Source organism: Myotis yumanensis, unplaced genomic scaffold (assembly GCF_028538775.1).
Source record: "Myotis yumanensis isolate MYYU_CA2020_CCGP unplaced genomic scaffold, mMyoYum1.0.hap1 SCAF_2, whole genome shotgun sequence".
NCBI lineage: Eukaryota > Metazoa > Chordata > Mammalia > Chiroptera > Vespertilionidae > Myotis > Myotis yumanensis.
Genome location: NW_027223753.1, coordinates 33,025,214 through 33,053,039, shown reverse-complemented (window position 1 = coordinate 33,053,039; position 27,826 = coordinate 33,025,214). Strand labels below are relative to the sequence as shown.

Sequence of the window (27,826 nt, the reverse complement as noted above, 5' to 3'; positions counted from 1 at the left end):
CACACCCATTTCATTCATCACAAATTACACAGAATACAAAAATCAGATTGGGTGTTGCTTCCTTTCAGAACAAGGCAAGTCTTGTTAGTACTTGTGATGTTGGTACAGCGATGCCAGAGGCAATCACTAAAGCTGAACAAAGACTCCTACCCTCAGACTGGAACAGCCAGTCTCCCTGGAATTTTCCTTGGAAAGGAACATAAGAACAGCTCTGCAACATCATGTGCCCAGAGGTGGAGGGCAGCAGTGAGAAGGAGCTTTGTTAAGTACTCTGCCTGGTTCTGGCACTGTTGTTCTATAGGGACAATGGAGAGCTGCATCAGGATCACAGGTAAGTGTAAGATTTAGGATCAAGTTCTGTTCATAGATGGTCAGCACTTCTTCCATCCCTTCCTCTTCCTTGTGCCTTCTGGGAGACCACCTGTCCCTACATTTCAAGGGACTTGACAGATATATATACAGACTAGGGAGATAATATGAACAGAGATTCCAGTCCCCTCTAGAGAAAGTCTTTTCTCATTGTTTCTTTGTGGGTCATTTGAACCTCACTCTGCATGTCACAGGAAATGTTGGGCTGGATTTCTGCAGTCTGCTTTGTTCAGGCATAAAGAAAATGTTATTCTTATGCATGTTATTCCCCAGTCACCTAGTCATGCAACCAGTCACCATCCATGTTTCTCTCTCTCTAACCTCTTCCTTCTTTCCTCCCTCTAAAAATCAATAAAATTTTAAAAAGAGTTGGAGTTTCCAGATCTAGCAAATAAGTATTGCAGGATGCCAAATATTGGGTGGGAAATATGTATACCAGAAAGTTATTCAGTGTATGGACAAAAAAAGGGAGGTTCTATTGAAAGTAACCTCACACAAGTGTCTGATCATAAACTCCTAATTAGGCAAGTATTGGTGGGTCATCATGTCCCAGACATATAACTTTCTAGTGCAAGTTTATCTTTGCCCTAAGGAAGCTCTGTACATTGTTTCTGTGTATCTAGATTAACACGCCTTTGAAATAAGCTTTGAACATCAAGAGAGCCCATAATCTAGTTAGCCATCCTATAAACCAATCCCCACCTTGATTTTGCCCACCTTCGTGTAATCTTCCTTATGTCCCCTCTTTAATTCCAAATGCATAAAAAAAGCTGCAAAACTGTTATTATCCAGATCATTTGAGCATATGACCCAGATATGTGTCTTAGTTTGGCTCATAAACTCATAAAAATTCTCTACAGGTTTGGGCATTCTTATATCCACAACTTTATTTGATATTCAAATAACTGGAACTCATAGAGCACTCTTACAACATCTTCTGGCAACACTACTTGAAAGTTTATTAATGCATAAAAAACATGCTAAAATATGTGCTTTCTGGAAATTCTTACTTGTGTTGTCGTTGTTTCTGAACCCTCCTCACTTGTTATCACAGGTATAATGGAAACTACAGGACAGTCTCTCACCAGATACTTTGTTCCCATGCTCCTCCTTCAGATGGTAGCACCAAGTTCAGGTAGGATCCTCTCTTCTACCTGTGTGAGTCCTGGCAGTATCAAGTATGCCAGAAAAAAGCAAGGACCAAAGAAATGGGTTAAGCTCTTTTGACCATTGTTCCTCAGGTTTAATACATAATTATGTAATGAGGACGTGTACTATAGGATCCAGCTTATGGCTGGGAAAAAATTATTTCTAATCAGCAAGTCTTCTTTACCATGTATCTGGATTTGTGTTAAATTCCTGGGAGAAGAAGCAAATGAAGAAGACCTAATACTTGCCCTTGAGAACCCAATATTCATATTGAGGAGACTCAGTGTATGTGTCACTCACACAGTGAGGAAGTGGCCTAGGATATGGGTCCATGTTGGAATCCATGTGAGTTATCAGTGCAGTGGGGCAGCCAGTGAGAAAGGAATAGGTTTGTGGGAGCCAACACGTGATAAAATTTGCCTTTGTAAGAGGATCTATGCAAAGCAGAAATAAATATAGCTTATTTAGAGACAAATATAAGAAACGCCTGAGACAACAAATGGCATAAAAGATAATTTTTTTAGTAAAAATTACTTGTTAAATAGTAGAAATCTTACTGGTGCACTTTTTTTTCTTATACTGTCTTTGACTGATAAAAGTAACATTATAATGCTTCCATGAACATTTTACACGTGCATTTGACAAAACCTATGAGTACATAGGTAGGAAATATTCCTATGCATAGAACTGCTGGTCAAGGTTATGTGCTATTTTATTATGTTGCAAATATTCTTCTGAAATAGTTACCAACATACTTTTCCACCACCAGTATATGTGAGTTTGTCAGGTGGGTCATAATGTTGCATATCCACCAATCATATAGAATTATTTTACCATTTTAAAAATGCTTTATTCCCATCTATTCATCTCTTTCTCCCTCTGAAGCCCTGGCAAACACTTTTGTCTACTGTCTGCATATTTTCACATTTTTCAGAATGTCATGTAGTTGGAATCAAAACGTAAGTCTTTTCAGAGGGGCCTCTTTACTTAGCAACATGCCTTTAAGGTGCTCCCATTTCTTTTCTTTTTTAATTTTTAAAACATTAATTTATTTTCCAATTACAGTTGAAATACAATATTATAGTAGCTTCTGGTGTGATTAGACATTTATATACCTTTTGAAATGACCATCCCAATAAGTCTAGTATTCATCTTGCACATAGTTATTATAATATTCTTGACTATATTTCCTATGCTGTACTTGACATTCCTGTGACTATTTTTATAACTGGCAATTTATAAATATTCGCTTTCTGCCTTTTCACCCATTCCCCCAACCCACCTCTCATCTGGTGATAATCAATTTGTTCTCTGTATCTATTAGTTTGTTTCTCTTTGTTTGTTTGCTTGTTCATTTATTTGATTCCACAGAGGATGAAGTCATTTCTGTCTTTGACTTATTTCACTTATCATAATACCCTCTAGGCTCATCTATTTTGTCACAAAGTATAAGAGTTTATTCTTTCTTATGGCTATATATGCATGTATTACCTCTTTTTATTCCTTTGTCTATCAATGGACACTTAGGTGACTGCCATATCTTAGCTATTGTAAATAATGCTGCAATATACATGTGGATGCATATATAGGGTGGAGCAAAGTAGGTTTATAGTTGTTCACATGGATATTAATATAATAATAAATAATAATACAAGAATAAACTCTGTGCTTCATGTACTCACAACTGTCAACCTACTTTGGCCCCACCCTGAATTTTTAAAAATTAGTGTTTTGTGTTTCTTCAGATAAAGACTTAGAAGTGGTATTTTCTGGGTTATATGGTAGCTCCATTTGTAACTTTTTGAGGAAACTGCACATTGTTTTCCATAGTGCGTACACCAAATTACAATCCCACCAAGAGTGCACAAGGGTTCACTTTTCTCTACATCCTTAATAACATTTATTTTTTATTTATTAATGATAGATATTCTGAAAAGTGTGAAGTTTGATATCTCATTGTGATTTGGATTTGGATTTCCCTGATGATTAGTGTTTTCGAGCATTTTTTCATAAGTCTATTGGCCAGCTGTATGTCCTCTTTGGAGAAATGTCTGCTCAGGTCTTCTGCCCATTTGTAGGGGATGTTTAGAATCCATTGATATTTAGAATGGCAGAAATTCAGATTATCCTTATGAGTCAAGTTAGAAATTAATGTGGAATTATTAAGAACAGAAATATATAATGTATATATTTTCATATTTTTGCAATATGTAAATGTGGCAAAATAGCCTTTAACACCTCACTGAAACATGTGGAATATCGTGTGTGTGTGTGTGTGTGTGTGTGTGTGTGTGTCTCATACTCTCACTATTTGCTTACCATCTCCCTTCCCAGAACAGTTTACAGTGACTGGCTTACGGGGGCCAATCTTGGCTCCTTTGCATGGAATAGTTGAGCTCACCTGCCAGCTGTCCCCACCACAAAATGCAGAACACATGGAGATACGCTGGTTCCGGGATCGCTATACAGAACCTGTTCACCTATACAACAATGGCAAAGACCTGCATGTAGAAACTATCTCCAGGTATGTGGAGAGGACAGAGCTCCTGAAAGAAGCTATCAGAGAGGGTAAAGTGACCCTCAGGATCCTCAATGTCAGTGTTGATGACGATGGGCAGTACCACTGCTTCTTCAAAGATGGCGCTTTCGATGAAGAAGCCATCACAGAAGTGAAGGTCACAGGTAGGGATGGATCTCTTTGAGGTTTCTATACATCTGATTCTTAACCCATTTGAGGCCGAATAGTCGGAAAATTCTCAGTGTTTGTGACTATTGCATGGTTTGGTTAGCAAGTTCAAATTCATGCATTTAGTCTTGGAACTGAGACTAGTATAGGATTAAGAATGCAAATTGTGCCTGCACACATTACCGTTTTCAGAACTGTTTTCTCATGTCCATATACACTTAGATCTGTAAAGTATCAACAGATTCCTTTCAGAATTTATTACTATGCTTTTAATTATTTCTGACAACACTTTACTGAAACCTGACTTTGTAAACTACCTAAATCTTTACAATAGTCTCCTTAATGACAATAAAAATTCCCATTTCTCCCTGACTCAGTTCACTGACTACTTAGTTTCAGACTAATTTTCTTAAATTTATTTCAAAAAGTCTTCATCTAGAATCTTTAGTGTGTGTGTGTGTGTGTGTATATATATATATATATATATATATACATTTGCTTACCATCTCCCTTCCCAGAACAGTTTACAGTGACTGGCTTATGGGGGCCAATCTTGGCTCCTTTGCATGGAATAGTTGAACTCAGCTGCCAGCTGTCCCCACCCCAAAATGCAGAACACATGGAGATACGTTGGTTCCGGGATCGCTCCTGCTCACCCCGGCCCCACTGTGCCTGCTGCCACCTCATAGCCACCGCTTGGTAGCACAACCACAGAGGCAGGAGAGGCTCACACCACTGCAGCTGTGCTTGCCAGCCATGACCCTGACTTCTGGCGCCCGTCAGTCAGCTGAGCAGCACTCCTGCTGTGGGAGCACACTGACCACCAAGGAGCAGCTCTTGTGTTGAGCGTTTCCCTCTGGTGGTCAGTGGGCATCATTCAGTCACTGGGTCACTTAGGCTTTTATAGATATAGATATATATGTATTATATGCAAAAATATAGTACTTAAATCATTAACTTTACCCTTGAAGCATTTTGAATGACAAAGAAATTGTAGGGAGATGGAGGACTAAGAAACTAAAAGGTTTCACAAGTGTGAGGGCACTAGTGTACTGTGCTAGGCCCACTCACACTTAACATTTTTATTGGATACTAAGGTCCCGGTACACAAATTCACGCACCTTAAAAGGAATTGTGGGCCATGAGGCTGCAGTGGGCACAGGGGTGGGTCTCAGCCCATCCTCTGTGCCCCTGCCCAGCCCCTACCACTGTGGCCCCTGGCCCTCTGTCTGCCAGCAGACCCGCTCCCACCACTGCCGCTCCCATGCGCTGATGATGCCAGCCCTGCTTGCACCCGCTGATGTGGAACAATTGGGGTTAGTCCCAGCAGTGTGTGCGAGCAGGGCCAGCGCCATCAGTGGGTGCAAGTGGTAGCTGCTGCCCTGATTGCCATCAGGAGCAAGAGGAGGTGGAGAAGCCCTCAGGGGTGCTGGGGGCTGGCAGCCACTGCTCGCACCTGCTGATGGTGCCGAGCAGTGGGACTGGTGCCGGGTGCTGCCAGCGGGTGTGAGAGGCAGCTCTGGCACCAGCTGTGGGTGCAAGCGGGGCTGGCACCATCAGTGGGTCCAAGTGGCAGCTCCGGTGCCAGCAGTGGTGGAAAGCGGGGCAGGCGCCAGCAGCAGGTGCGAGTGCTGGGCGGGACTGCAGCGCGTGGGAGCAAAGAATTTTCAGTAACCACCAGAGGCTTGCCCTGATGACAGCAACTGCAGCCCCGCCTTGGTCTGGCGCCCCCACTCACCTGCTCCACAATCCACTGTGGCCAATGCCCACCATGTTCTGTGCTCTGCCACCTGCTGCCAATGCCCGCCATGTTTTGTACACACCCCCTGGTGGTCAGCGTATGTCATAGCAATCAGTTGTTCGGTTGTTTGGTTTTTCAGCTCTTTGGTCTATTTGCATAGTAGGGTTTTATATAGAGAGATTATGACACTCAGTACTATTGCTTAGAGTTGAGCTATCCAAATGACAACCATTAGCTGCATGTGACTATTTAAATTTATACTTAAGTTAAGTAAAATTAAAAATCAATTATCATTCTCACTGTCCAAATCTCAAGTGCTTAATAGTCTCATGTAGCAAATAGCTACTGTATCAGGAAGCACTGATATCAAATATTCTCATCACTGCAGAAGCTTATTGAACAGAGCTGCTCTAGAGTAATGCTTTAAATCACTATTATTCTTCCTTTGCCTGCACATTTAGGCAAGTCTGATGTTCCAGGCAATAAACTGAATTTTTTTAAAAAACCTAGTTATTTTCTCTAAACTGATATGAACTACTTTATTTCTATAATAGTAATTGATTACCCATTTTATGCAAGTACTCATTACATGCAAATACATACCAGTACATGTAAAATGTCATTAAAGTTTTAAATACATTTATATTATTTGTTTACTTGTAACTGATGGCAGTTCAAACAGGACCTATGATGAAGATACAAGAAAAAAACATTAAGCTATAAATTCAAGAGGACTGAGATCTTGACTGCTTATTTCATTATTATATACATATTTATTGCTAAGTCTCCTAGATTTAGTAAATAACAAAAATAATATTTTTGAATTAATAAATAGAACAAAGTTGCGTTTTCTCCCCTGAGTTGTTAATTTGTGAACCATAACCTTTTGGCCTGGTTTATCCTGTTTGGGGTGACAATCAGAGCCCCATAGTGCTTGGCTGTCAGTATAGCTAATGGAACAGGGATTTTAGTTGGGCGGGGGGGGGGAAGGCTTTCTTTCTGTTTTTCTCCTTTTCTTCACCTAAAAATCCTGTTTTTTCCCTTTCTTTCCAACCAGCTATAAGCTTAGGAATACAGATTCTTGTGCATCCTCCTAATACCAAAGGTCTTTTGGTGGAGTGTAATACAGGAGGTTGGTTCCCACAGCCTCAAATGGAATGGAGAGACAGCAGAGGAGAGATCATTCCGCCTACATCCATATCCCATTCACAGGACACAGAGAAATTGTTTCACATGAAGATGACCCTTCTTCTAAAACAGAGCTTCCATAGGCATGTCACTTGCTGCCTTCGAAACCCCGTAACTGGTCAAGAGGAAAGGACAAGCATTGTCCTATCAGGTGAGATCAGTGTGCTTGTTCTTCAAATGATGACCATTGTCATAAAATTTACAAACTAAAGAGAAAAATTAATATACTCTCTTCACTTGCTTTCTAGGACATTACATTCTCTTGGCTTTATTCATCATTTGGCTCATTTTCTTTCTGCTACTTTGTCTTTTATCTCTACCCTTTTGATACAGGAGTTCCCAAGGCTTAGTCTTTGAGAATTTTCTCTTGTGTCTTAATTCCATCTCATGGCTTTCTATACCATCAATATGGCAATGGCTCCCCAAATGTTATCTCCTACTCAGATCTCTCTCCCTAAATTTAGTCTTATTTCTAAACTCAGCATCTCAATGTGGTAGTCTAATAAATATCCCAAATCCCACACATCAAACACTGAACTCCCAATAACCTCCTGACTTGTGTAATCTATCGCCTTCCCAATCCACACTTCATATTCTCAGTTTCAGAGAACAAAATCCTTGAAGTCATTATTGACCCCCACCATTCTCTCATATTCTATATCACATTTGTCAAAAGACAATAGTAGGTCTATCTTTAAAATAAATCCGGAGTCACACCACTTTATTTCCACCATGCAAGTCTGAGAGACTATCACCCATGGTCTGAATATTGGCAATAACATCTGAAAAGATCTCCCTATTTCTAGCCTTGTCCACTATGATGTATTCTCAACATATAGGTAGAAGAATTCATTTAAAACATAAGATACACAACATTACCTTTTATTCAAAACCCTGCAATGGCTCCCCATTTTATTCAGAGTAAAATGCCCCATAATGTCCTTCATTATCTGTGCCCATTACCCATCTGATCTCATCCCCTAATATTCTCCTTTGTCTGCTAGGCTATGTCCCCAAACATGCTAGACTTGCTCCTGCGTGGGGGTCTTTGCTGTAGTTGCTCCTCTTCCCAGAACACTGTAATTCCACCAAATGTCCTTATCTCCTTCAAGTTTATGCTCAACTCTCACCTTTTTTATAAGGACTACTTTATTTTCTTTCCTTTTACACATTTATGTTATCTATTTTATTTTTTTAAATCTTTATCTTTGAAAGTATTACATATGTTCCCCTTTCTCTCCATTGACCTACCTAGTCCACTCCTGCCCCCCACCCCAGGCCTTCACCACCCTATTGTCTGTGTCCATGGGCTATGCAATATATGCATTCAAGTTCATTGGTTGATCTCTTCCCACCCAACATTTATAAACTGATGAACAAAAATAGATCCATAAGGACTATTTTAACAAGCTAATTTAAAAAGTGCAACCTGCCCCCACTACCAAGGATTTCTTATCTTCTTACCTTCCTTTAATGTTTTAACATAGTAGTATCATTTTAACTTACTCTGTAAGTTATTCGTTATTTTTATTGTTCCTTATCTATCTCCCTCTCTAAAACATGAAGATAGAAATCTTTGTTGGTTTTATATATTTAATATGCCCCAACTGCTTCAAATATTAGGTAAGCAATAAGTATTTGATACTTGAATGATTGGAATAAAACAAAATGAGTGCCTTGTCAACTGCCAAGAAAATATATATGTATTAATATTTGTGTATGTCCATGAAATTAATCTTGGAGTCAGATACTTTCAGGAATATTCTGATTCAGGAATATTATAATAGGAATAAGTTCCCTAACAAGCTTAACAATTTGCTACTTTTAGATTATTTTTGTGTTTATTTGCTCACTTGGCCTTCTGGAAAACAATCAAAGCTTCATATTATGGTTGTGTCACAAACAGTAAGACACTTCTATAAGATAAGCATTTACAGGGGATAAAGAAAGACTAAACTACCCACCCTCTGCCCTGAGAGTTCTCTCCATTATATATATGGAGAGAGAGAGAGAGAGAGAGAGAGAGAGACAAAGAAAGGAAAATGGATAAAATCTTTAACTTATTTACCTCAGTAAATAACAAGATGCATATTTTCTGAGTTAACACATTCCTAAAGTAGATATGCACTTAAAAAACATATATTAAAAGAAATGTAATTAACACAAATTTATGGGATTGAGTTAAAGTTCTGGGAAATAAAGACAGCTGAGGGAGAGCTTATTCTCCATTCACCGACATTAGAAAACATGGATAAGATTCCAAAGTTATGATAAAGAAAAGATCATAATCAAAATTCAGTGTCCCTATCTGACTTGTGAGCAGGCAAAGCTCTTTTCAGCTCCCTTGGCTGCAGTGGGGGGAGGAACTCATCTGGATATAGGATAGACACTGAAGTCATGGGATTCTCAATCCCATGAATTGCACCAGCTCAATCCAGGTTCCTGCCCACCAAACATAGCCAAAATTGTGAGTAGCAGAATTTGTGACAGGCTCTCCAGCCTCCTCTTGGGTTTACTTCCTTGTACATAGTGGTGTTTTCTAGTTGGAATAGATATTTTTCTCTAGAAAGAAAGACATCAGATTACCAAACAAAATGACAGGTGTCCATGCCCAGCATGTGCAGCCAACAGACCAAAGAAGATGCTTGTGCATAGAATAGAAAAGGAGGAAAGTTTACATAAACATATTTCCCTAAATGTATTCTGAAGCTTAATGCCAGACCCAGTGAGTATATTAGAGAATTCAGGGCTGGACATGTGTTGATTGCTTAGACAAAAGGACTGAAGGACTGAGTTGAGTCTGAGACTTGGTGGGGAGAACATGAGATAGAATGGATGGGAAGAAATGAGGTTGGGGGACAGATGTTCCTTCACTCACCTTTATTCACACCTGGCTCAGGCCCACTCCAGACCTTTCCTCACTTTTCAGCTACCCAAGTATAACTGCCTCCCCAAACCGGCTTAGGGCTAATAGCCCAGGTTCAGGGGGTCTTGAGTGGAAATAAGCTTTGGATGAATCATGATCCCTGGTTTGATGGGTCTAAATGCTCCAAGTTTCCTAAGTGGTAAGCTTTGTGGCTCTCTATTTCAGATCATTTGTTTCCATGGAACCTGATTTGGAGACTGATTCTGGGCATAATTCTGGCTCTGCTGGTGATATTTATCATGGTGCCCAGTGTTGATCTACACAACAGATTACAAGGTAAGTACGTTTGAAAGGCAGGAGATGAAAAAGGGGGTGGGGAAGCTTAAGATGCAATAAGTTTAGTTAACATTTATTGGTACAGTTTCAGAATTTTTTTCTTGTGATGAGAACTTTTAACTTCTACTCTCTTAACAACTTTCAAATATGCAATACAATATTAGCAACTATTGTTGCCATGCTATATATATATATATATATATATATATATATATATATATATATTCCCATGAATTATTTAATTTCTAACTGGAAGTTGAGATCTATATCTATATCTCTATCTATATCTATATCTATATCGAGAGAGAAAGAGAGATATTATTGATTTCAGAGATGAAGAGGGAGAGAGAGAAACATTAATAACAAGAGAATCATTGATTGGCTGCCTCCTGCCTCCTACAGGGCCCCTAGTGGGGAAACAGCCCACAACCTGGGCAGGTGCCCTTGACGCGAATCAAACCTGAGATCCTTCAGTCCACATACTGATGCTCTATCTAGTGAGCCAAACCAGCTAGGGCAATGTTGATATCTTCTGACTCCCTTCACCTATTTGTGCATTCTCCCATGCTCTTCCTCTGGCAACCACCAATCTGTTCTCTGTATCTATAAGTTTGTTTTTGTTTGTTAAATCCTCCCAAGAACATTCTTTTTATTGATTTTAGAGAGAGAGGAAGGGAGAAGGAAAGAGAAACATCCATGTGAGAGTGAAACATGGATCAGTTGCCTCCCAAACATACCCCAATGAGGCATCAAATGCGCTACCTAGGTCTGTGTCCTGATCAGGAATCAAACCAGTGCCTTTTGGGTGTACAGGAAACCACTCCAACCAATTGAGTCACTCTGGCCAGGGGAAAACTTGTTTATTTTATTTTATTTTTTTTAGATTCCACATGTAAGTGAAATATTACTGCATTTGTCTTTCTCTTTCTGATTTATTTCGCTTAGTTTAATGCCCTCAAGTTCCATCCATGTTGACCCAAATGGCAAGATTTTATTCCTTTTTTATGGCTGAATAATATCACATTGTGTGTGTGTGTGTGTGTGTGTGTGTGTGACACATTTTCATTCATTCATTCATTGATGGACATTTAGGTTGTTTCTATATCTTGGCTATTGTAAATAATGTTGCAATGAACATAGTAATGCATATATTTTTAAGTTAGTGTTTTCATTTTCTTCAAATAAATATAGTCATATCCCATTTAATGATGAGGATACATTCTGAGAAATGCATCATTAGAAAATTTCATCATTGTATGAACATTATAGAGTGCACGTACACAAATCTAAATGATATAGCTTACTATATACCTAGGCTATATATGTTATAGTTGATTGCTCTGTAGGGAAGAAAAACATCATTTTCCCTCTATCTTTTTTGGGTTTTGGTTGAGACATCGCAGTAATAAACACATACACACACACTTAACAGGAGAAAAACAAGCCAAAGTTTAATAACATGTATACTTCTTATATACATGAGAGAGACCCAGGAAAACTGGGTTCACCAAAACAGCTAAAGCCAGCACCTCAAATACCATCTTCAGCTGAAGACTAAAGAAGATTTGGGGGTGGGTTGGGGTTACCAGAAAATCACAGTAAGCAAGGATAAAGTTGTGATGCATGTTTAAGTCATTTTCTTCTGCACTGATAAGCATTTCTAGAGATAAGGCCATCCCCCTTTTCCTGGTACAACTAGGAAGACACCCTTACAAATGGAGATTTTTTCTTGCAAATGTAAATGCATTTTATAAAGGGTATCTTCTACTTGGTTTTCAGAGCTTCTCCCAGGTCTGCTGTCTCTTAAAATTAACCAGCCTAAAATAATTCTTATGCCAAATAGACATATTTGAAGGGTGACACATTCTGTTCCCCTACAGCTGCTAGGCTATAAATCTGTATAGCATGTTACTCTATTGAATACTGATGGCAACTGTACAACACACTGGTAAGTGTTTATGTAATGCATTGTGTTGCCACATTATGATGGCTAAGACATAACTATGAGATAGAAAACTTTCAGTTCCATTATAATCTTACTAGAGGCCCGGTGCACAAATTTGTGCACCAGTGGGGTCCCTCAGCCTGGTCTGCAGGGATCGGGCCAAAACTGATCTCTGAGTCTGGGGTGTGAGTGAAGCAGATTTGGGGCAACAGTGCCCCAGCAGCAACCTAACCCACAACTGATTCCGTGAGGAATTGGGTTTCCCCCTCTACTGGTCAAAGCAGCTGCCCCCTGGTGGTCATTGCACATCATAGCTACCAGGCAAACAGTTGAATGGTCAGATGGTCGCTTAGGCTTTTATATATATAGATGGGACTATGGTCATATAGATGGCTTGTTGTTGACTTAAATGTCTTTATATATGGCACATGACTGTACTCAGAAGTTGAATTGCTAGATCATATGGTATTCCTAGTTTTAATATTTGAGGAACCTCCATACTGTTTCCAATAGTGGCCATATCAATTTAGATTCCCACCAACACTGTAAAAGGCTTCCCTTTTCTCTACATCCTCATCCTGGTCAACTCTTGTGTTAAAGTAAGAAACATTCAAACCTGTGAAGAATTTTTTGTGAGTTTATTTGAGCCAAGTGTCGACAGTTGCCAGGAAGCAGAATCTCAATGGATTGAGATAATGCTCCGGAGAATGGCAGTTTTGCACACTGTTTTATACATTACAATAAAAAGAGGAGAAGCAATTGGGTACATGAAATCCATTGATGAGAGATTAGGGAAACCTCTGGGATTGGATAAAAAGTAAATGAGAGACACATACTTCTTTTACATAGGTGAGTACAGGATAGTTAACAATCAATAGTTAACTCAATAACACTGAGGGGATTTGTGGTGTCCACAGAGCAGTGCCTGTGCTTTGAGGGGTCCAAAAAAAGGAAAATTACCTTGACATTCCAAAGGTATGTTATCATAGATGCAAAAAGACAATAGACAGGCTCACTTAAGGTTAAGAGTGACCTTTGTCAGGGAAGATACTGGCCAAGGAAATGAATACCCACCATAAACTGCTTTTTAGTTTAAATAGTTTTAATTTCAGACCATCCTTTGTAGTTACCTGAGTTCTCTGAGTTTGCAAGGCCACCATGCAGGCCTTCCATGAGCTCATCAGGTTAGCATGTGGCCCTTTTTCGTCCACATTTGTTATTGCTTGTTTAATAATAACCATTCTAATAGGTATGAGACAATAACTTCTTGTGGTTTTGATTTGCATTTCCCTGTTGATCAGTGATGCTGAGCATCTTTTCATGTATGTGTTGATTATCTGTATGTCTTCTTTGAAAAAAAAATGTTTATTCAGATCTTCTGCCCATTTTTAAAATGGATTCTTTCCTATTGAGTTGTTTGAATTCCTTGTATAGTTTGGATATTAACCCATTATCAGGTGCATGACTGCAACTGCTGTAGATTCTGAGAATCTCTCAGACTTTGTATGGATACACCTGCTCCACACTTGCACCCTTTTATGGCAGGATTCTTTAACTTGTATATCTTTCCTTAATTTTACAGCACACAATGCTGGCTACTCTGTCTCTCTTGTTTCCCTGACGGTGGCTATACACTGCTCACTATCTCACACATCCTGGCCCACTTTCTGCTCATGCTCATTATCTACCAGTGTTTGCTCTCACTGCTGCCCTGCAGAAACAGGGAGCCAGCCACAAAGTGGAGGGAGGTGTGGATTTGGCATGTGGTGTGCTGGGCATGCCGGCAGGCCAATTTGGAAGATCCTTGGGTTAGGCCTTCCCCATAGCTCATAGGCAGGCATCTTGATGGGAATCCAGAATGCATTCAGCAAGAACAATATCCCATTAATACCCTCCTTAAATCTTATATGCAGTCTCCTGATCTTCTCCTTTCTCCATCCCCCTACTCATGGAGCTTCCCGTTGAATATAGTAGATACTCTGAGAGATAAATGAGTCTCTTTGGAAGCTTCCTGTACATCTGGGAAAGCCAGGCATTTACTCATTGGCTCTCCCATCACCCAAGGGAGAAATCACAGCCATCTCTTTTAGCCCTAAGCTGTTCCTACTTGGAGAGGCATCGAGCTGGTCCTCTTATGCATTCCAATGCATCCACATTTTTTTTTTTTTTGCTCCAATGGAGTGCTGGAACTTCTTCTCTGAAAACTTGGACTTCCACAAGGCTCTCTCTTAGGTAGCTAACCACTTAAGTCCATGTTTTACATGTGTTTCAGAACTACAGCAGAATGGATCCAGGGCACAATCTTCTGTATGTTCCAGAGTCTGTACCAAAGACTGTCTGCCTAATGGATGCACAGGTAGGCAAGATTCCTTCTAGGTGCCTTGGTATATAGCCCTGTGTCCCACAGATCCCACTTCCTGTTGTAGATGGGTGCCAAATGTTGTTGTTGACGGGGGAGACAAAAACAAGACTTGTTATGCCACCATATTGCTCATGAATATTTGTATGCGATAATTTAACCACTAAGTAAAATTGTGCCTATAACTCTCAAGCAAAAGAATGGGCACCACCCCTGGTAGTGAGCCCCCACGCATAGAAGATTTTCATGGAAAGACTAGATAGCCCATGATACTATAATGATATAGTAATAGACATATAGATACAAAATCTGATTTTAAACAATATGTTGTCTGACCACCCTTTGCTGCATGAGATTCTTACCCAGTCTGAGGTCTCCAGAGCTCTCCTTCTGGCCTCTTTCAAATTTGGGTAAAATGATAATGACCAGTGCACAACTCTTGTCTCATGCACATTGATTGATGGGCTAGATGGAGAAGAAGAATAATGAGTTGCTTTTCTCTAGGTCTGTGTAGCCTCAGCCAAAAACCTGTCCCATCCTGGAAACAGCTATGCTTCTTGTCCTGGTCATCAACACCTTTAGACCTAAGCCTTGAGAACCTTTAGGTCCTTTAGATCCTTTAGACTGCATCTTAGTCCTATTCTTTTATTTTTCCCTAGTCCTATTCTAAATTAATACAGAGAGATGGCATTAAAATATAGCTCTTGATTTCTTGGTGCATTTTCCCCCAATCCAAAGTACCTCCACAGCAATAACCAATGATTATTATATCTTTTTTTCTTTAGATTGCCTCCGCAAAATGAGAAACCCTATAGTAGTGGGCATCATAATAATCCTGCTTTCAATAGGTGTAATTGCCTCACTCATTTCTTATTTGCATCACAAAAGCAGAGGTATGTGGGATCAAAAGGGTGGAAACTTCCAGAAAATATTTCCTTTTCCAATTGCCCAGTCTCTGGTAAAATATTTAACCAAAGAAGAGTGGTATTTATTTGAATTACAGGAACAATAAACACTTGGACCTCATGTCACAGGATTTGGATGCCAGCCTTCTGAATTTCATGGGTTTAATGATACAAACTGTTGACGCTTCTGCCCCTTAGGGAAAGAAAATGTTTTCTTCAGTTTTATTAGCATCAGTCCTCCATCACTTCACCTAAGAAAATATGCCAATTATTTCCATACTTTTAGCCTAGAGGAGATAGTAGTGCAGTATATCTTAAACTTCTGGCGGTCACAGATTTCTGTTAGAGACTTATGAAAAGGACTCTCTTCTCAAAATAAATTCATATGTTCCCACATATATTGATCAATTTCATGGTGTACATGGGCACATGAAATTGATTTCCCTCCTCTATGTCTCTCTTTGAGGGTGAAATTATAAAGATAATTGTATAAGTTTGGGGATAGCTGAAGCTAACACATTTGAAATGTGCCCTCAGCTCTTATCTTTGAGGTCTCCCTGGAAATTATATATGTAAGGCAATGAGCAACAAGGTAAGGTAATTCTTTGTTATAAACTGAAGATATAGCTATAGCCATAACGTCATGATGTGGAAGTCATAAAGTAGGGCTTGATTACTTGGAGGATTTTTTTAATATATTTTTTATTGATTAAGATATTACATATGTGTCCTTATACCCATGTTATCCCCTACCCACCCCACCCCCGCTCATGCCCTCACCCCCCACCCCCCATTGTCTGTGTCCATTGGTTAGACCTATATGCTTGCATGTAAGTCCTTTGGTTGATCTTTCCCCCTTACCCCCACCCTCCCCTACCTTCCCTCCAAGGCCCGACAGTCCAATCAATGCCTCTCCTTCTCTGGATCAGTCCTTGTTCATCAGTTTATGTTGTTCATTATATTCCACACATGAGTGAGATCATGTGGTATTTTTCCTTCTCTGACTGGCTTATTTCACTTAGCATAATGCTCTCCAGTTCCATCCATGCTGTGGCAAATTGTGAGAGTTCCTTATTCTTCTTCCTCTTCTTAAAGAATACCTTTCAGCATTTCATATAATGCTGGTTTGGTGGTGATGAACTCCTTTAGCTTTTTCTTATCTGTGAAGCTCTTTATCTGACCTTCAATTCTGAATGATAGCTTTGCTGGATAAAGTAATCTTGGTTGTAGGTTCTTGCTATTCATCACTTTGAATATTTCTTGCCACTCTCTTCTGGCCTGCATGGTTTCTGTTGAGAAATCAGCTGACAGTCGTATGGGTACTCCCTTGTAGGTAACTGACTTTTTTTCTCTTGATGCTTTTAAGATTCTCTCTTTGTCTTTTGCTCTTGGCATTTTAATTATGATGTGTCTTGGTGTGGTCCTCTTTGGATTCCTTTTGTTTGGGGTTCTATGTGCTTCCTGGACTTGTAAGTCTATTTCTTTCACCAGGTAGGGGAAGGTTTCTGTCATTATTTCTTCAAATAGGTTTTCAATATCTTGCCCTCTCTCTTCTTCTGGTACCCCTATAATTCTGATGTTGGTACACTTGAAGTTGTCCCAGATGCTCCTTACACTATCTTTGTATTTTTGGATTCTTTTTTCATTTTGCTTTTCTGGTTGGGTACTTTTTGCTTCTTCGTATTTCAAATCTTTGACTTGATTCTTGCAATCCTCTGGTCTGCTGTTGGGAGTCTGTATAATATTCTTTATTTCAGTCAGTGTATGCTTAATTTCTAGTTGGTCCTTTATCACAACATCGAGGGTCTCACTAGATTTCTTGAGGATCTCACTACATTTATCGGCGGTTTCCATAAATTCTTGAAAAATCTTAGAAACGTGGTTTTGAACTCTATATCCAGTCATTTGCTGTCCTTCATTTCTGTCATTTGTGACCTGTTTCTTTGTCTTCGCATTTTGTCTGCTTCCCTGTGTTGGTAGAGTGGTTTTGTGTGCTAGGTGTTCTACAGGGCCCAGTGGCTCAGCCTCCCCAGTTACCTGAGGTGGACACTCTTGGTGCACCCCCTTGTGGGCTTTGTGCCCAGTCTTGTTGCAGTTATGCCTTGATTGTTTTAGGTGTCACTGGGAGGAATTGACCTCCAGGCCAATTGGCAGTGAGAATCAGCTGTGTCTGCAGTGGGAGAACTTCTATGCTGAAGACACCCTTCTGGGGCAAGACTTGCTTCAGTGGGGCTTTGGTGCTCACTGAGTCTGCCCCTGAGTGTGTTCCTTATGAATCTGAGGAGTTGTAATCTGGATGGTCCCACTCTGACCACTGGGTACACTGGCTCTTGGATCTAAGGACGTGCTAATTAAGCCTCTTCCTGAGGTTACCCAGCAGGAGCTATGAAGAGATATGCAGATTCCCCTTCCTTTTCTTGGGGTTTGGGGGTGCCCAGATGAGGCCCAGCTGTGAAGCAATGCAAGCTGCTGTGGGGCCTTGGGCCTTCTCTTGGAAGTTCTGGGTCTGTCTGGCCCAGCTGCAATTTGTTAGGTAATTTTCAGGTTGCAAAGGACCCGGGCATTCATATGCAAAAGGCTTTGCAGCAGCCTGGATGGGGCGGGGTCTTGGAATCAACAGGGCGGAGCAAGCAGCTATGGCTGATTCTCATCCCTGCTCTAAGGGGCCACGCATCTCAGTGTCCCAGTAATTGCTGCCAGCACCTCTGAGGGAAAGCTGTCCTCAAGTTCCGAGTTCTGCCTGCTGCCAGACCGTCCAGTTTCTCCCCGTATGAGCCCTGGGACCCCAGAGATTTCCCGGAACTGGAGTTCAGAGCAGTCGGGAGCTTGTGACTCCCTCCCGATTCAAAAAGACAGCCACGTCCTCAGGTTCCAGCCCCTTTCCCCATGCGCCGGAGCCTCCGTACCTCTGCACTTTACTTTCGTAGCTCCTCTGAGTCTGTATGCTCTTCTCTTTCCTTCTAGTTGTAGAATTTCCACTCAGCCAGCCTTCCTGTGGTTCTGGATGACCGTTCTGTCTTTTAGTTGTATTTTTTAAGTTGTTGTCGGAGGCAGCAATTTCCGGTGTTTACCTATGCCGCCATCTTGTTTTCAAGAGCTTGAAGGATTTTATTTATTCATTTTCTCCTGTGAAATGAAGACACAAATGACCTTACATCAAACCAGACTAGAAGTGCTTCTTATACTTTAAGAAAGTCCATACCTGAATCTAGCATATTAACCATATTAGAAAACTAAATGTCGCATTCATTCATGTCAGAGGAAATAAGCAAAATGTTATAATAGTAGGTAATATGCTAGTATATTACATACTTATTGTGTGCTGTACAGGTTTTATATAGGTTAATATATAGTTGACTCTTGAACAACATGGGTTTAAACTGTATGGATCCACTTATATGTAGATTTCTTTCAATAAATGTATAGGAAAACTTTTTGGATATTTGTGGCAATTTAAAGAACATTATAGCCCTGATGAACATTATAGCCTAGAAATATTTTTTAAATATATTTTATTGATTTTTTTACAGAAAGGAAGGGAGAAGGATAGAGAGTTAAAAACATCGATGAGAGAGGAACATCTATCAGCTGCCTCCAGCACACCCCCACCAGGGATGTGCCCGCAACCAAGGTACATGCCCTTGACTGGAATCGAATCCAGGACCCTTCAGTCTACAGGCCGACACTCTATCCACTGAGCCAAACAGGTCAGGGCTAGAAATATTTTTTAAAATAGTAAAGAATGAGCTATGTCATGAATACATAAATTATGTGTATATGATTTATCTTCCTATCATTTTTTTAATAGCATTATCTTTTCTCTGACTTACTTTATTGTAAGAATATAGTATACTAGAGGCCCGGTGCACAAAAATTTGTGCATTCGGGGCAGAGGGGGGCATCCCTCAGCCCAGCCTGTGCCCTCTCGAAGTCTGGGACCCCTTAGGAGATAACGACCTGCTGGCTTAGGCCTGCTCCAGGGTGGCAGAGGGCAGGCCCAATCCCTAGGTGCAGCCCCTGGTTGGGCTCAGAGCAGGGCCGATTGGGGGGTTGGGGCACCGCCCCCTGTCACACTCAAGGCAGGGTCGATGGGGAGGTTGCAGCGCCACCCCATGTCACGCACAGAGCAGGGCCCATCAGGAGGTTGGGGAGCTCCCCCCTGTCACACACAGAGCAGGGCTGATAGGGGAGTTGGGGCACTGCCCCCTGTCACACACAGAGCAGGGCGGATAAGGGGATTGGAACGTCACCCTCTATCACCCACAAAGCAGGGCCGATCAGGGGGTTGGGGTGTCGCCACTGTCACACTCAGGGCAGGGCTGATGGGGAGGTTATGGCTCTACCCTGTCACACACAGAGCAGGGCCCATTGGGGGGGGTGGTCGGGGCGCCGCACCCTGTCACACACAGAGCCACAGGGCGATCAGGGTGTTGGGGAGCTCCCCCCTATCAGGCATAGAGTAGGGCTGATCAGGGGGTTGGGGTGCCCTCCCTTGTCATGAACAGAGCAGGGCGGATTGGGAGGTTGTGGCCCCGCCCCCTGTCACACACAGAGGCGCAGGGCGATCAGGGAGTTTGGTCGCTGCCCCCTGTCACGCTGATCCTGGTGCCAGGAGACCTTGTGGCTCTGCTGATCCTGGTGCTGGGAGGCATATTACCCTTTTACTATATAGGATAGAGGCCTGGTGCACAGGTGGGGGCCAGCTGGTTTGCCCTGAAGGGTGTCCTGGATCAGGGTGGGGGTCCCGCTTGGGTGCCTGGCCAGCCTGGGTGAGGGGATGATGGCTGTTTGCATCTGGTCACACCCCCTTCAGGGTTGGGGTCCCCACTGTGGTGCCTGGCCAGTCTGGCTGAGGGCTGTTTTCAGGCTGGCAGGTGACTGAAGCTCCCAACCTGTCCTTTTTTTCTTTTTTTTTATTCTGGGCCAGCTTTAGTTCTGAGGCTTGGCTCCAGCTCTGAGGCCTCGGCTGCTGAAAGCAGGTATCTCGTTTGTTTGGGTTCTATAATTGTAACACTGTTGCGGTCCTGCTGGCTGAAGCCCAGCTGGCTGAAAGGAGGTTTCTGGGGGTTTTGTTTACCTTTTATATTTGTAACATAGTTGCTTAGAGTTGCAGCTCAGAGGCCGGCAGCAGCAGGCAGGGAACCTTGGCTTCCTCCGTCACTTGGAGCAAGCAAGCCTCCTGTTCTCTTCAGTGCATGGCTGCCAGCTGCCATCTTGGTTGGCAGTTAATTTGCATAAGGATATGCTGATTAGCCAATGGGAAGCATTTGGGGCCGCGGTCAATTTGCATCTTTCTCTTTTATTAGATAGGATGATACATATAATATGCAAAATATGTGTTAATTGATTGTGTGATGAACAAGGCTCTGGTCAACAGGCTCTGGTTTTTAAAAATTGCTATTTTTAACTGCTAGGCTATTAGTAGTTAAATTTTGAAGGAGTCAAAAGTTAAAAGCAGATTTTCGACTGTGCAGAGGATCTATGTCCCTAACCCTCAAGTTGATCAAGAGTCAACTGTACTTACTCTTCACTGAGTTAGATTTTATTGGTGATGAAACCTGGTACACAAATAAGTTAAATAGTTCACTCACACAGTTAAGTGATAGTGAAGCCGGGATCCCAACTCAGGAAATTAGATCCTTCAGCCTTCTGTTTCAACAATTTTACTGCTCCTCTATGAAAAGAAATCAAATGAAAATAAAAAGAGAGAGATTTAGGCCTAGTCATTTTGTAAAAATAGATCACTGCAGGGAAATATAGCCTGGGCACTTAGTGATTTATGAGGCTTCCAAGAGATAGCCCATAGCCCCAAGAATAGGCTGCAGGTCTCTGTCATTGTCAAAACTGACTTGAAATCCTTAAGAATGAGTCAGGAGATTAAACTTTATTTTTGCCTTTTTTTCACTGAGAACCTAAAATTGAGTCATTGCAGAGGTTTCTGCCCACATGGCTGATAACTCCTGATAATTAGGTGATAAACCTGGTCCATCTGCTAACCTTTTCTCCAAATGCTACTGACCCTTCTCTTTACTTACTAGTAAAATGGACTTTCTGCTGAAGATATTGCTTCCTCTGTAAACATCTCATTTAGCAGCCTACCACTCTATCCTGCCTTTTCTTGACTAATTTTCCTTCTTGGTGCTTATCAATCCTGAAGTCACTTATCAATTCATTTAACAAATATGCATTGCCAGAAAGTTCCACAAGCATCGTATACCTTAATTCTGTAACATCCTATGCAATGTCTGTCATCTTTTCCATCTTGGAAATGCAGATACAGAAGAACATCAAATGTGATTCACTGTTTTTAGTTGCTTTGGAAGTAATAAGATTATTCCTGGGATTTGAACCATGTGTCTCTTATTCTGAATACTTTATAATAAATCAGATTGCTTTCCAAAATGTAGGTAATTGTGTCTTCTAAGAGGAGGTAGCCAGCATTTGCGTCTCCAACAGACACAATATGCTGTGCCTGTTCTCTGTGGAATTTATGCACAGTGAAACCTTTGAAATGTACACCATTTCTTTCCAAGAATCAGTGCCAGACTAGAGCCAGACCTCCTTGGTTATACTATTAAATGTGTGAACTTGGAGATGTTACTTATAAAGTCTCTGAACTATAGTTTTCATATCTATTAAATATTGATGTTACTGTATACATACTTTATAGGTTATTTTTTATTAAATTTGTCAATACATCAAAATCATTTAACCCGGCTTTGCACATAGTACAAGGAATGTTATTGTTTGCTATTATTATCATTATTATTAACAATGGTTAGAAATTCTACCCTGGATCCCTTTCTGCTGACCTCATCTGGTAGGAAAACTGGACTGCCTGTGTTTGCCATTCTCCTTTTTCCCTTCCCTCCTTAGCTCATACCATTCTTTCTTCACTTGCACCCCACCATGAACTTAACTTGTCTTCTAAACAATGGACAACTCTAGTCATATAGAAAGAAAATAAAATAAAAACTCAGCTTAGATTTAAACACACACACACTCCTCTGAGTAAATATTCTTAGCATCTTTGGACTATTTTATTTCCAAGTTTTTCTTCAAATTTGTTTCAAATTATTTCCTATCCTTTATGAGAAGAGGTTTGAAGTTCTCCTAAACATTATAGTTAGAAATAGATGTATGTGATCCAGAGAGAGTTTTCTGAATCTTCACTCTTGCACACTTACCCAGAGCAATTTTGCTATTTTTTAAAATGTATGCTATTATTTTTATAAAAGGAATCTCTGACTTTAGCAAGGGCAAATAATTTCTCTCGAATTATAGGGATGGGGGAATAGATATTAGTTAGGTGAATTCTTTCCCCTCCATTTGTATAGTCTAAGACCATATGGAATATGTTGACTTATTTATCCTCATGACATGAAAGTTGAGACCAGCAGTCATAATGCCGCTAAGTTTTCTCTAATAACAATATTATCAGTTATTTCGATGACATGGATTTAAGACTTCCTGACCTCCGCTTCCTCATCCTCGCCATCTTGGCTGTCTTTCTCTATAACAGTGGTCGGCAAACTCATTAGTCAATAGAGCCAAATATCAACAGTACAACGATTGAAATTTCTTTTGAGAGCCAAATTTTTTAAACTTAAACTATATAGGTAGGTACATTGTTATTAACTTAATTAGGGTACTCCTAAGGCTTAGGAAGAGCCACACTCAAGGGGCCAAAGAGCCGCATGTGGCTCGCGAGCCGCAGTTTGCCGACCACTGCTCTATAAGATAGAAAATTTGGGGGAGGAAGAAATTTTTCTCTACTTTTCTAAGTTCTTTCAGCTGGTCTAATAATTAAATAGACATGAGACAGATTAACAGGACAAATAAAAAAATTAACTGCTGCTGTATATACAAGAACCCAACTCATATATGAGAGTCAGAGAGCCCACATACATGAGGTTTCAAGACAGACAGCTAAAATGAGATGTAAATGACATTCTGAGCTAAGGAATAAGGCAAGATGCCTGGGGCTACAGAGGGGAGAAGGGCAATTCACAGAACAATAAGAGCAGCTGTTCAGTAATTAGAAGTTTGCCCTGACCTATAGCTCTGTCATATAAAGTTATCTCTGATAATAACTCATATAATGAACAAAGACCTGATTTAAATTCTATAAGGGAGGGATAAAAATTTTCCTTGCCTTCAGCTCAAAATAATCCCCAAATCAAAGAAATATATATTGGGGAGGCCTGTCCTGAATTCCTTTACTAGGAATCCATGAACAATCCCTACCAGGGAGGCAAACTACAGTTAATATAGGAAAGTAGGCATAGCTGTCCAGTAATGAAACAGATACCCTCACTGTTGGTAATGGTGCTCCCATCCCAAGATATATTAACCAACATTATGAGATGGGGATGTTTTCTACTTTAGAATCACCCAAAAGGGATACTTTTTTAAAGGAGACTTCTGCTCCAGATAAGAGGATGACTTTTGAGAATTGTAAGATCTCCTCCTTCTCAGAGATTCTGCTCATTGTAAATTATTTTGTTTCACCATACCTCTCAAAAGGTCTGTAGTTCTTTTTTAAAAAATATATACATATATTTTTATTGACTTCAGAGAGGAAAGGAGAAGGAGAGAGAGAGAGATAGAAACATCACTGATGAGAGAGAATCATTGACTTTCTGCCTCCTACTCGCCTACTACTGGGAATTGAGCCTGCAATGTGGGCATGTTCCCTGACTGGGAGTTAAACTAGGACCTCCTGGTTCATAGGTCGACTCTCAACCACTGAGCCACACTGGCTGGATAAGGCTTAGAATTCTCGAGGGCCTACAGCACCAGATTAAAAAGATGAAGGCATTAAAAAAGATGAAGACATAAAGTGTCAATTTATGCTTCAAACTGTGGCCAACTAGAAAACAAGTGTCATGCTTCTTGAATAGAAGAATGTGTATCTGTGCCTACACCCCCCTCTTCCAGACTGAGCCCAAGTATACTCATCTCCAGAATCATCCACAGGGCCCACCCCACCTTCATATAAGCCCAGAAGTACGGAGGAATAGGAACTTGAAAAGTAAATCTATTATAAATCTGTGACCCTCCTAATTATTGCATCTCTCCTCAGTTCCTGCTTCAGATCCACATTTCCAATTGGATACTATGTGGTTGGAAGATATCACGGTGATCCTGTGTGTTCTGACTGTCTTCATCACCATGATCATTTCCTTTATTTACTTTAGATTCAGAGGTAAATGGGATGGGAAGGGAGGTAACTCAGAAGGTACCATGCAGATCCATGGTGGTTATTATGAACAATATAGAATGTTGATGGTTTTAAAACTTGAGATTTATTTTTTTAATATGTTTTTATTGATCTTAGGGAGGAAGGGAGAGGGAGAGAGAGATAGAAACATCAATGATGAGAGAGAATCATTGATTGGCTGCCTCCTGGACACCCCCCACTGGGGATCGAGCCCACAACCCAAGCATGTACTCTGACCAGGAATTGAACCATGACCTCTTTGTTCATAGATCTACTCTCAACCACTGAGCCCTGCCAGCCGGGCAAAACTTGAGGTTTTTAAACCACAACATCACCTACCTATACACTGCTGTTAAAGTACCTCATACTAACCAATTGTACCACCAGAGACCTTATCACATTTAGTATGAAGGCCTCATAATCCATTTTTTTTGCTTATTTGTCGAGTTGTTTGTTGTTGTTGTTGTTAATCCTCACCCAAGGATATTTTTACATTGACTTTTAGAGAAAGTGGGAGAGGAAGGAACAAAGAGAAACATTGATGTGAGAAAGACACATCAATTGGTTGCCTCTCACACGTGCCCCCAACCAGGGCTGGGGATCGAGCCTGCAACTGAGGTACATGCCCTTGACTGGAGTCAAACCTGGGACCCTTTGGTCTGAGGGCCAGTGCTCTCTCCACTGAGCCAAACCAGCTGGCCTGTAAGTACATTTCTTGATGCTGCGCTTCAGTATCCTATTGAGACCAATGAAAAAGTTGCTTTACCAACTCAAAGATTTTATCAAGTACCCAGAATTCTATTTTATAAAACAAGATCAAGACAATACATTAATTGATTTGGACTAGAGATTATACATGTAGTGAACTGAAAAGACTCAATTTATTCTATTTATCATCATTTATACTCTACTAATATGTCTCCCATTGCTAATATTATAGAGTTTGATGGCAGCCACCTCATGATAGCCTACCTGTGGTCGGCAAACCATGGCTCGCGAGCCACATGCGGCTCTTTGTCCCCCTGAGTGTGACTCTTCCACAAAATACCACGTGCGGGTGCGCACGTACAGTGCGATTGAAACTTTGTGGCCCATGAGCAGAAGTCGGTATTTTGTGGAAGAGCCACACTCAAGGAGCCAAAGAGCCACATGTGGCTCATGAGCCGTGGTTTGCCAAGCCGCAGTTTGCCGACCACTGGGCCCTAGCCAAATTGAAAATTGTCAAACTTGAAATTGAAGTGCTCTAAACTAGTGTCTAGATTTTTAAATTAATCATTGATTTAAAAATCAACCATTTCTCATAATTAAGTCAATTTTATTTTACACACAAAAAGTCTATAAAATATATTTTCTACAATTTTTTAAATATTTCCTTTAATTCTACCAAGTTTGTGTTAGGGTATTATGATTATTCCTGTCCCTTTTTTAGTAGCTATTTTCTTTGCCCATTTGTTGAATGGTCTGAGCTTTTTTCCTATATTGAAAGTTGATTATTCCAATTTCGTGTCTCTTATGTTTTACGTCGGACTCAATGTACATCGTTTCATGGTTATGTTGCCATCTCCCATTTATTTACATATAAAAAATTCTGTCATTTTGACATATAACATATTTGCTTTATGTTTTTTCATTATTTACCACAAGAAAAGGTCAGGAATTGCTTTCTTTCTTTTAATTTTTTTTTTTACTGTTTCACTTCATTACTGCTGTGTATGTGCTCCATGTGAGTGACATAGGTGCTTATGTAGGTGGGTTCCAACTTACAGTGAAAATTGTGTTACATCGTAGGAACAGATCTCCGATGTAACCCGAGGACCTACTGTATAGACTAGGTTAAGAGGATGCATAAGAATATTTAGAAATATTTAAAAAGAAAATCCACAGACTCACTGCAACTTCTCATGTGTCTTGTAACATACACATCAGATTTACTGTGCAATAGCCTTTCAAAGCAAATATTGATTTACTAGTATCTGAGTTTGAGGGTGTAGAGAAAGAGAGGGAGAGGAGAGGTAAAGAGAGGAAAGGGACAATTCTTAATTAAATTTCACTAAGTTATCCATTTACTTCAGTTGCAAAGAGAGAATATGCAAATTAAATCAGACTCCTTTCAAGATGCCTTTATTTCTTGTAGACTTCCACCCTGCAGAAATTTCCCTCTCATTGATTTAAGCTAGAGAATTCAAGTTCATGACTTCTAAATAAATTGTTTCTCATGGGTTTTCCAAAGATGTCTTTGACATCTCAAAAGAGGTACACATGTTCCCAAACATGTTTTCATTGAACTATTTGTCTTTAGTAAGATGTGAATTTATAATTCCTTGGCAGGTGTCCTAGAAAGATAGAAATTAAACAAGCATCAACCATCTCATCTGGAACTCTGGATAAAGGTATACAGAGGAAGAGGAAGTCTTCGTGGCAACTTTACAAACTCAGAGACCTAAAATAACCACAGAGGATGATCTGAAATTAAAACTTTTAAACTAAAAGCAGTTTGTGGTGGGTAGTCATATCCTAGCTAGAAATCTTCTCTGACAAAGATCAATTTTCACCTTAATTAAGCCTGTCTATTGTCTTTTTGCATCTACGATAACATACCTTTGGATATGAAAATAATTTCCTTTTTCTGTACCCCTCATGTTCAGGCACCACTCTGTAGAGACCACAAATCCCCTCACTGTTATTGAGTTAATTGTTGTCTGTTAACTATCCTGTACCCACCGATGTAAAAGAAGTATGTATCTTTCATTTTACTGTTTATCCAATCCCAGAGGTTTCCCACTTTTCTTTCTCCTGCTTTTCAAATCTATCACCAGTGGATTTTACGTAACCCACTCACATCTTCTCTTTTTATTGTAATGTATTAAGAAAGGTGAAAAACTGCCATTCTCTTGAGCATTTTCTCAATCCTTTGAGATTTTGCTTCCTGGAAATTGTTGATAGCTCACAAAAATTCTCTAAAGGCTTGAATGTTTCTTACGTTGACAGTGGCCCTACAATTTTATATATAACCAAGTAATTTCCAAGTGGAGGGCAAATAAAATATATTCAAATTTGCA

The 27,826-nt window shown here is 40.4% G+C and overlaps 1 protein-coding gene across 2 annotated transcripts; it reads left to right on the top strand.

Moving 5' to 3' along the window:
- The first annotated feature begins 180 nt into the window (after positions 1 to 180).
- Positions 181 to 27,826, top strand: LOC139003342 (putative selection and upkeep of intraepithelial T-cells protein 1 homolog). Of its 2 annotated transcripts, XM_070405068.1 has the most exons (9): positions 181 to 331; positions 1,424 to 1,504; positions 3,853 to 4,200; positions 7,003 to 7,284; positions 10,225 to 10,335; positions 14,553 to 14,636; positions 15,425 to 15,532; positions 24,630 to 24,752; positions 27,096 to 27,826. In XM_070405068.1, exons 1-9 carry the CDS (start codon positions 307 to 309, stop codon positions 27,110 to 27,112), a joined length of 1,179 nt encoding a protein of 392 aa, XP_070261169.1. In that variant the 5' UTR covers positions 181 to 306; the 3' UTR covers positions 27,113 to 27,826. The 2 variants fall into 2 exon arrangements, with proteins under 2 accessions (XP_070261169.1, XP_070261170.1); XM_070405069.1 differs by lacking the exon at positions 15,425 to 15,532.

Excerpts from the sequence above, each read along its gene's own strand:
- LOC139003342 (XM_070405068.1), top strand. The coding sequence starts at position 307 with ATGGAGAGCTGCATCAGGATCACAG. Across the intron at positions 332-1,423 it reads GAGCTGCATCAGGATCACAG|GTATAATGGAAACTACAGGA; the intron begins GTAAGTGTAAGA and ends TTGTTATCACAG. Across the intron at positions 10,336-14,552 it reads TCTACACAACAGATTACAAG|AACTACAGCAGAATGGATCC; the intron begins GTAAGTACGTTT and ends CATGTGTTTCAG.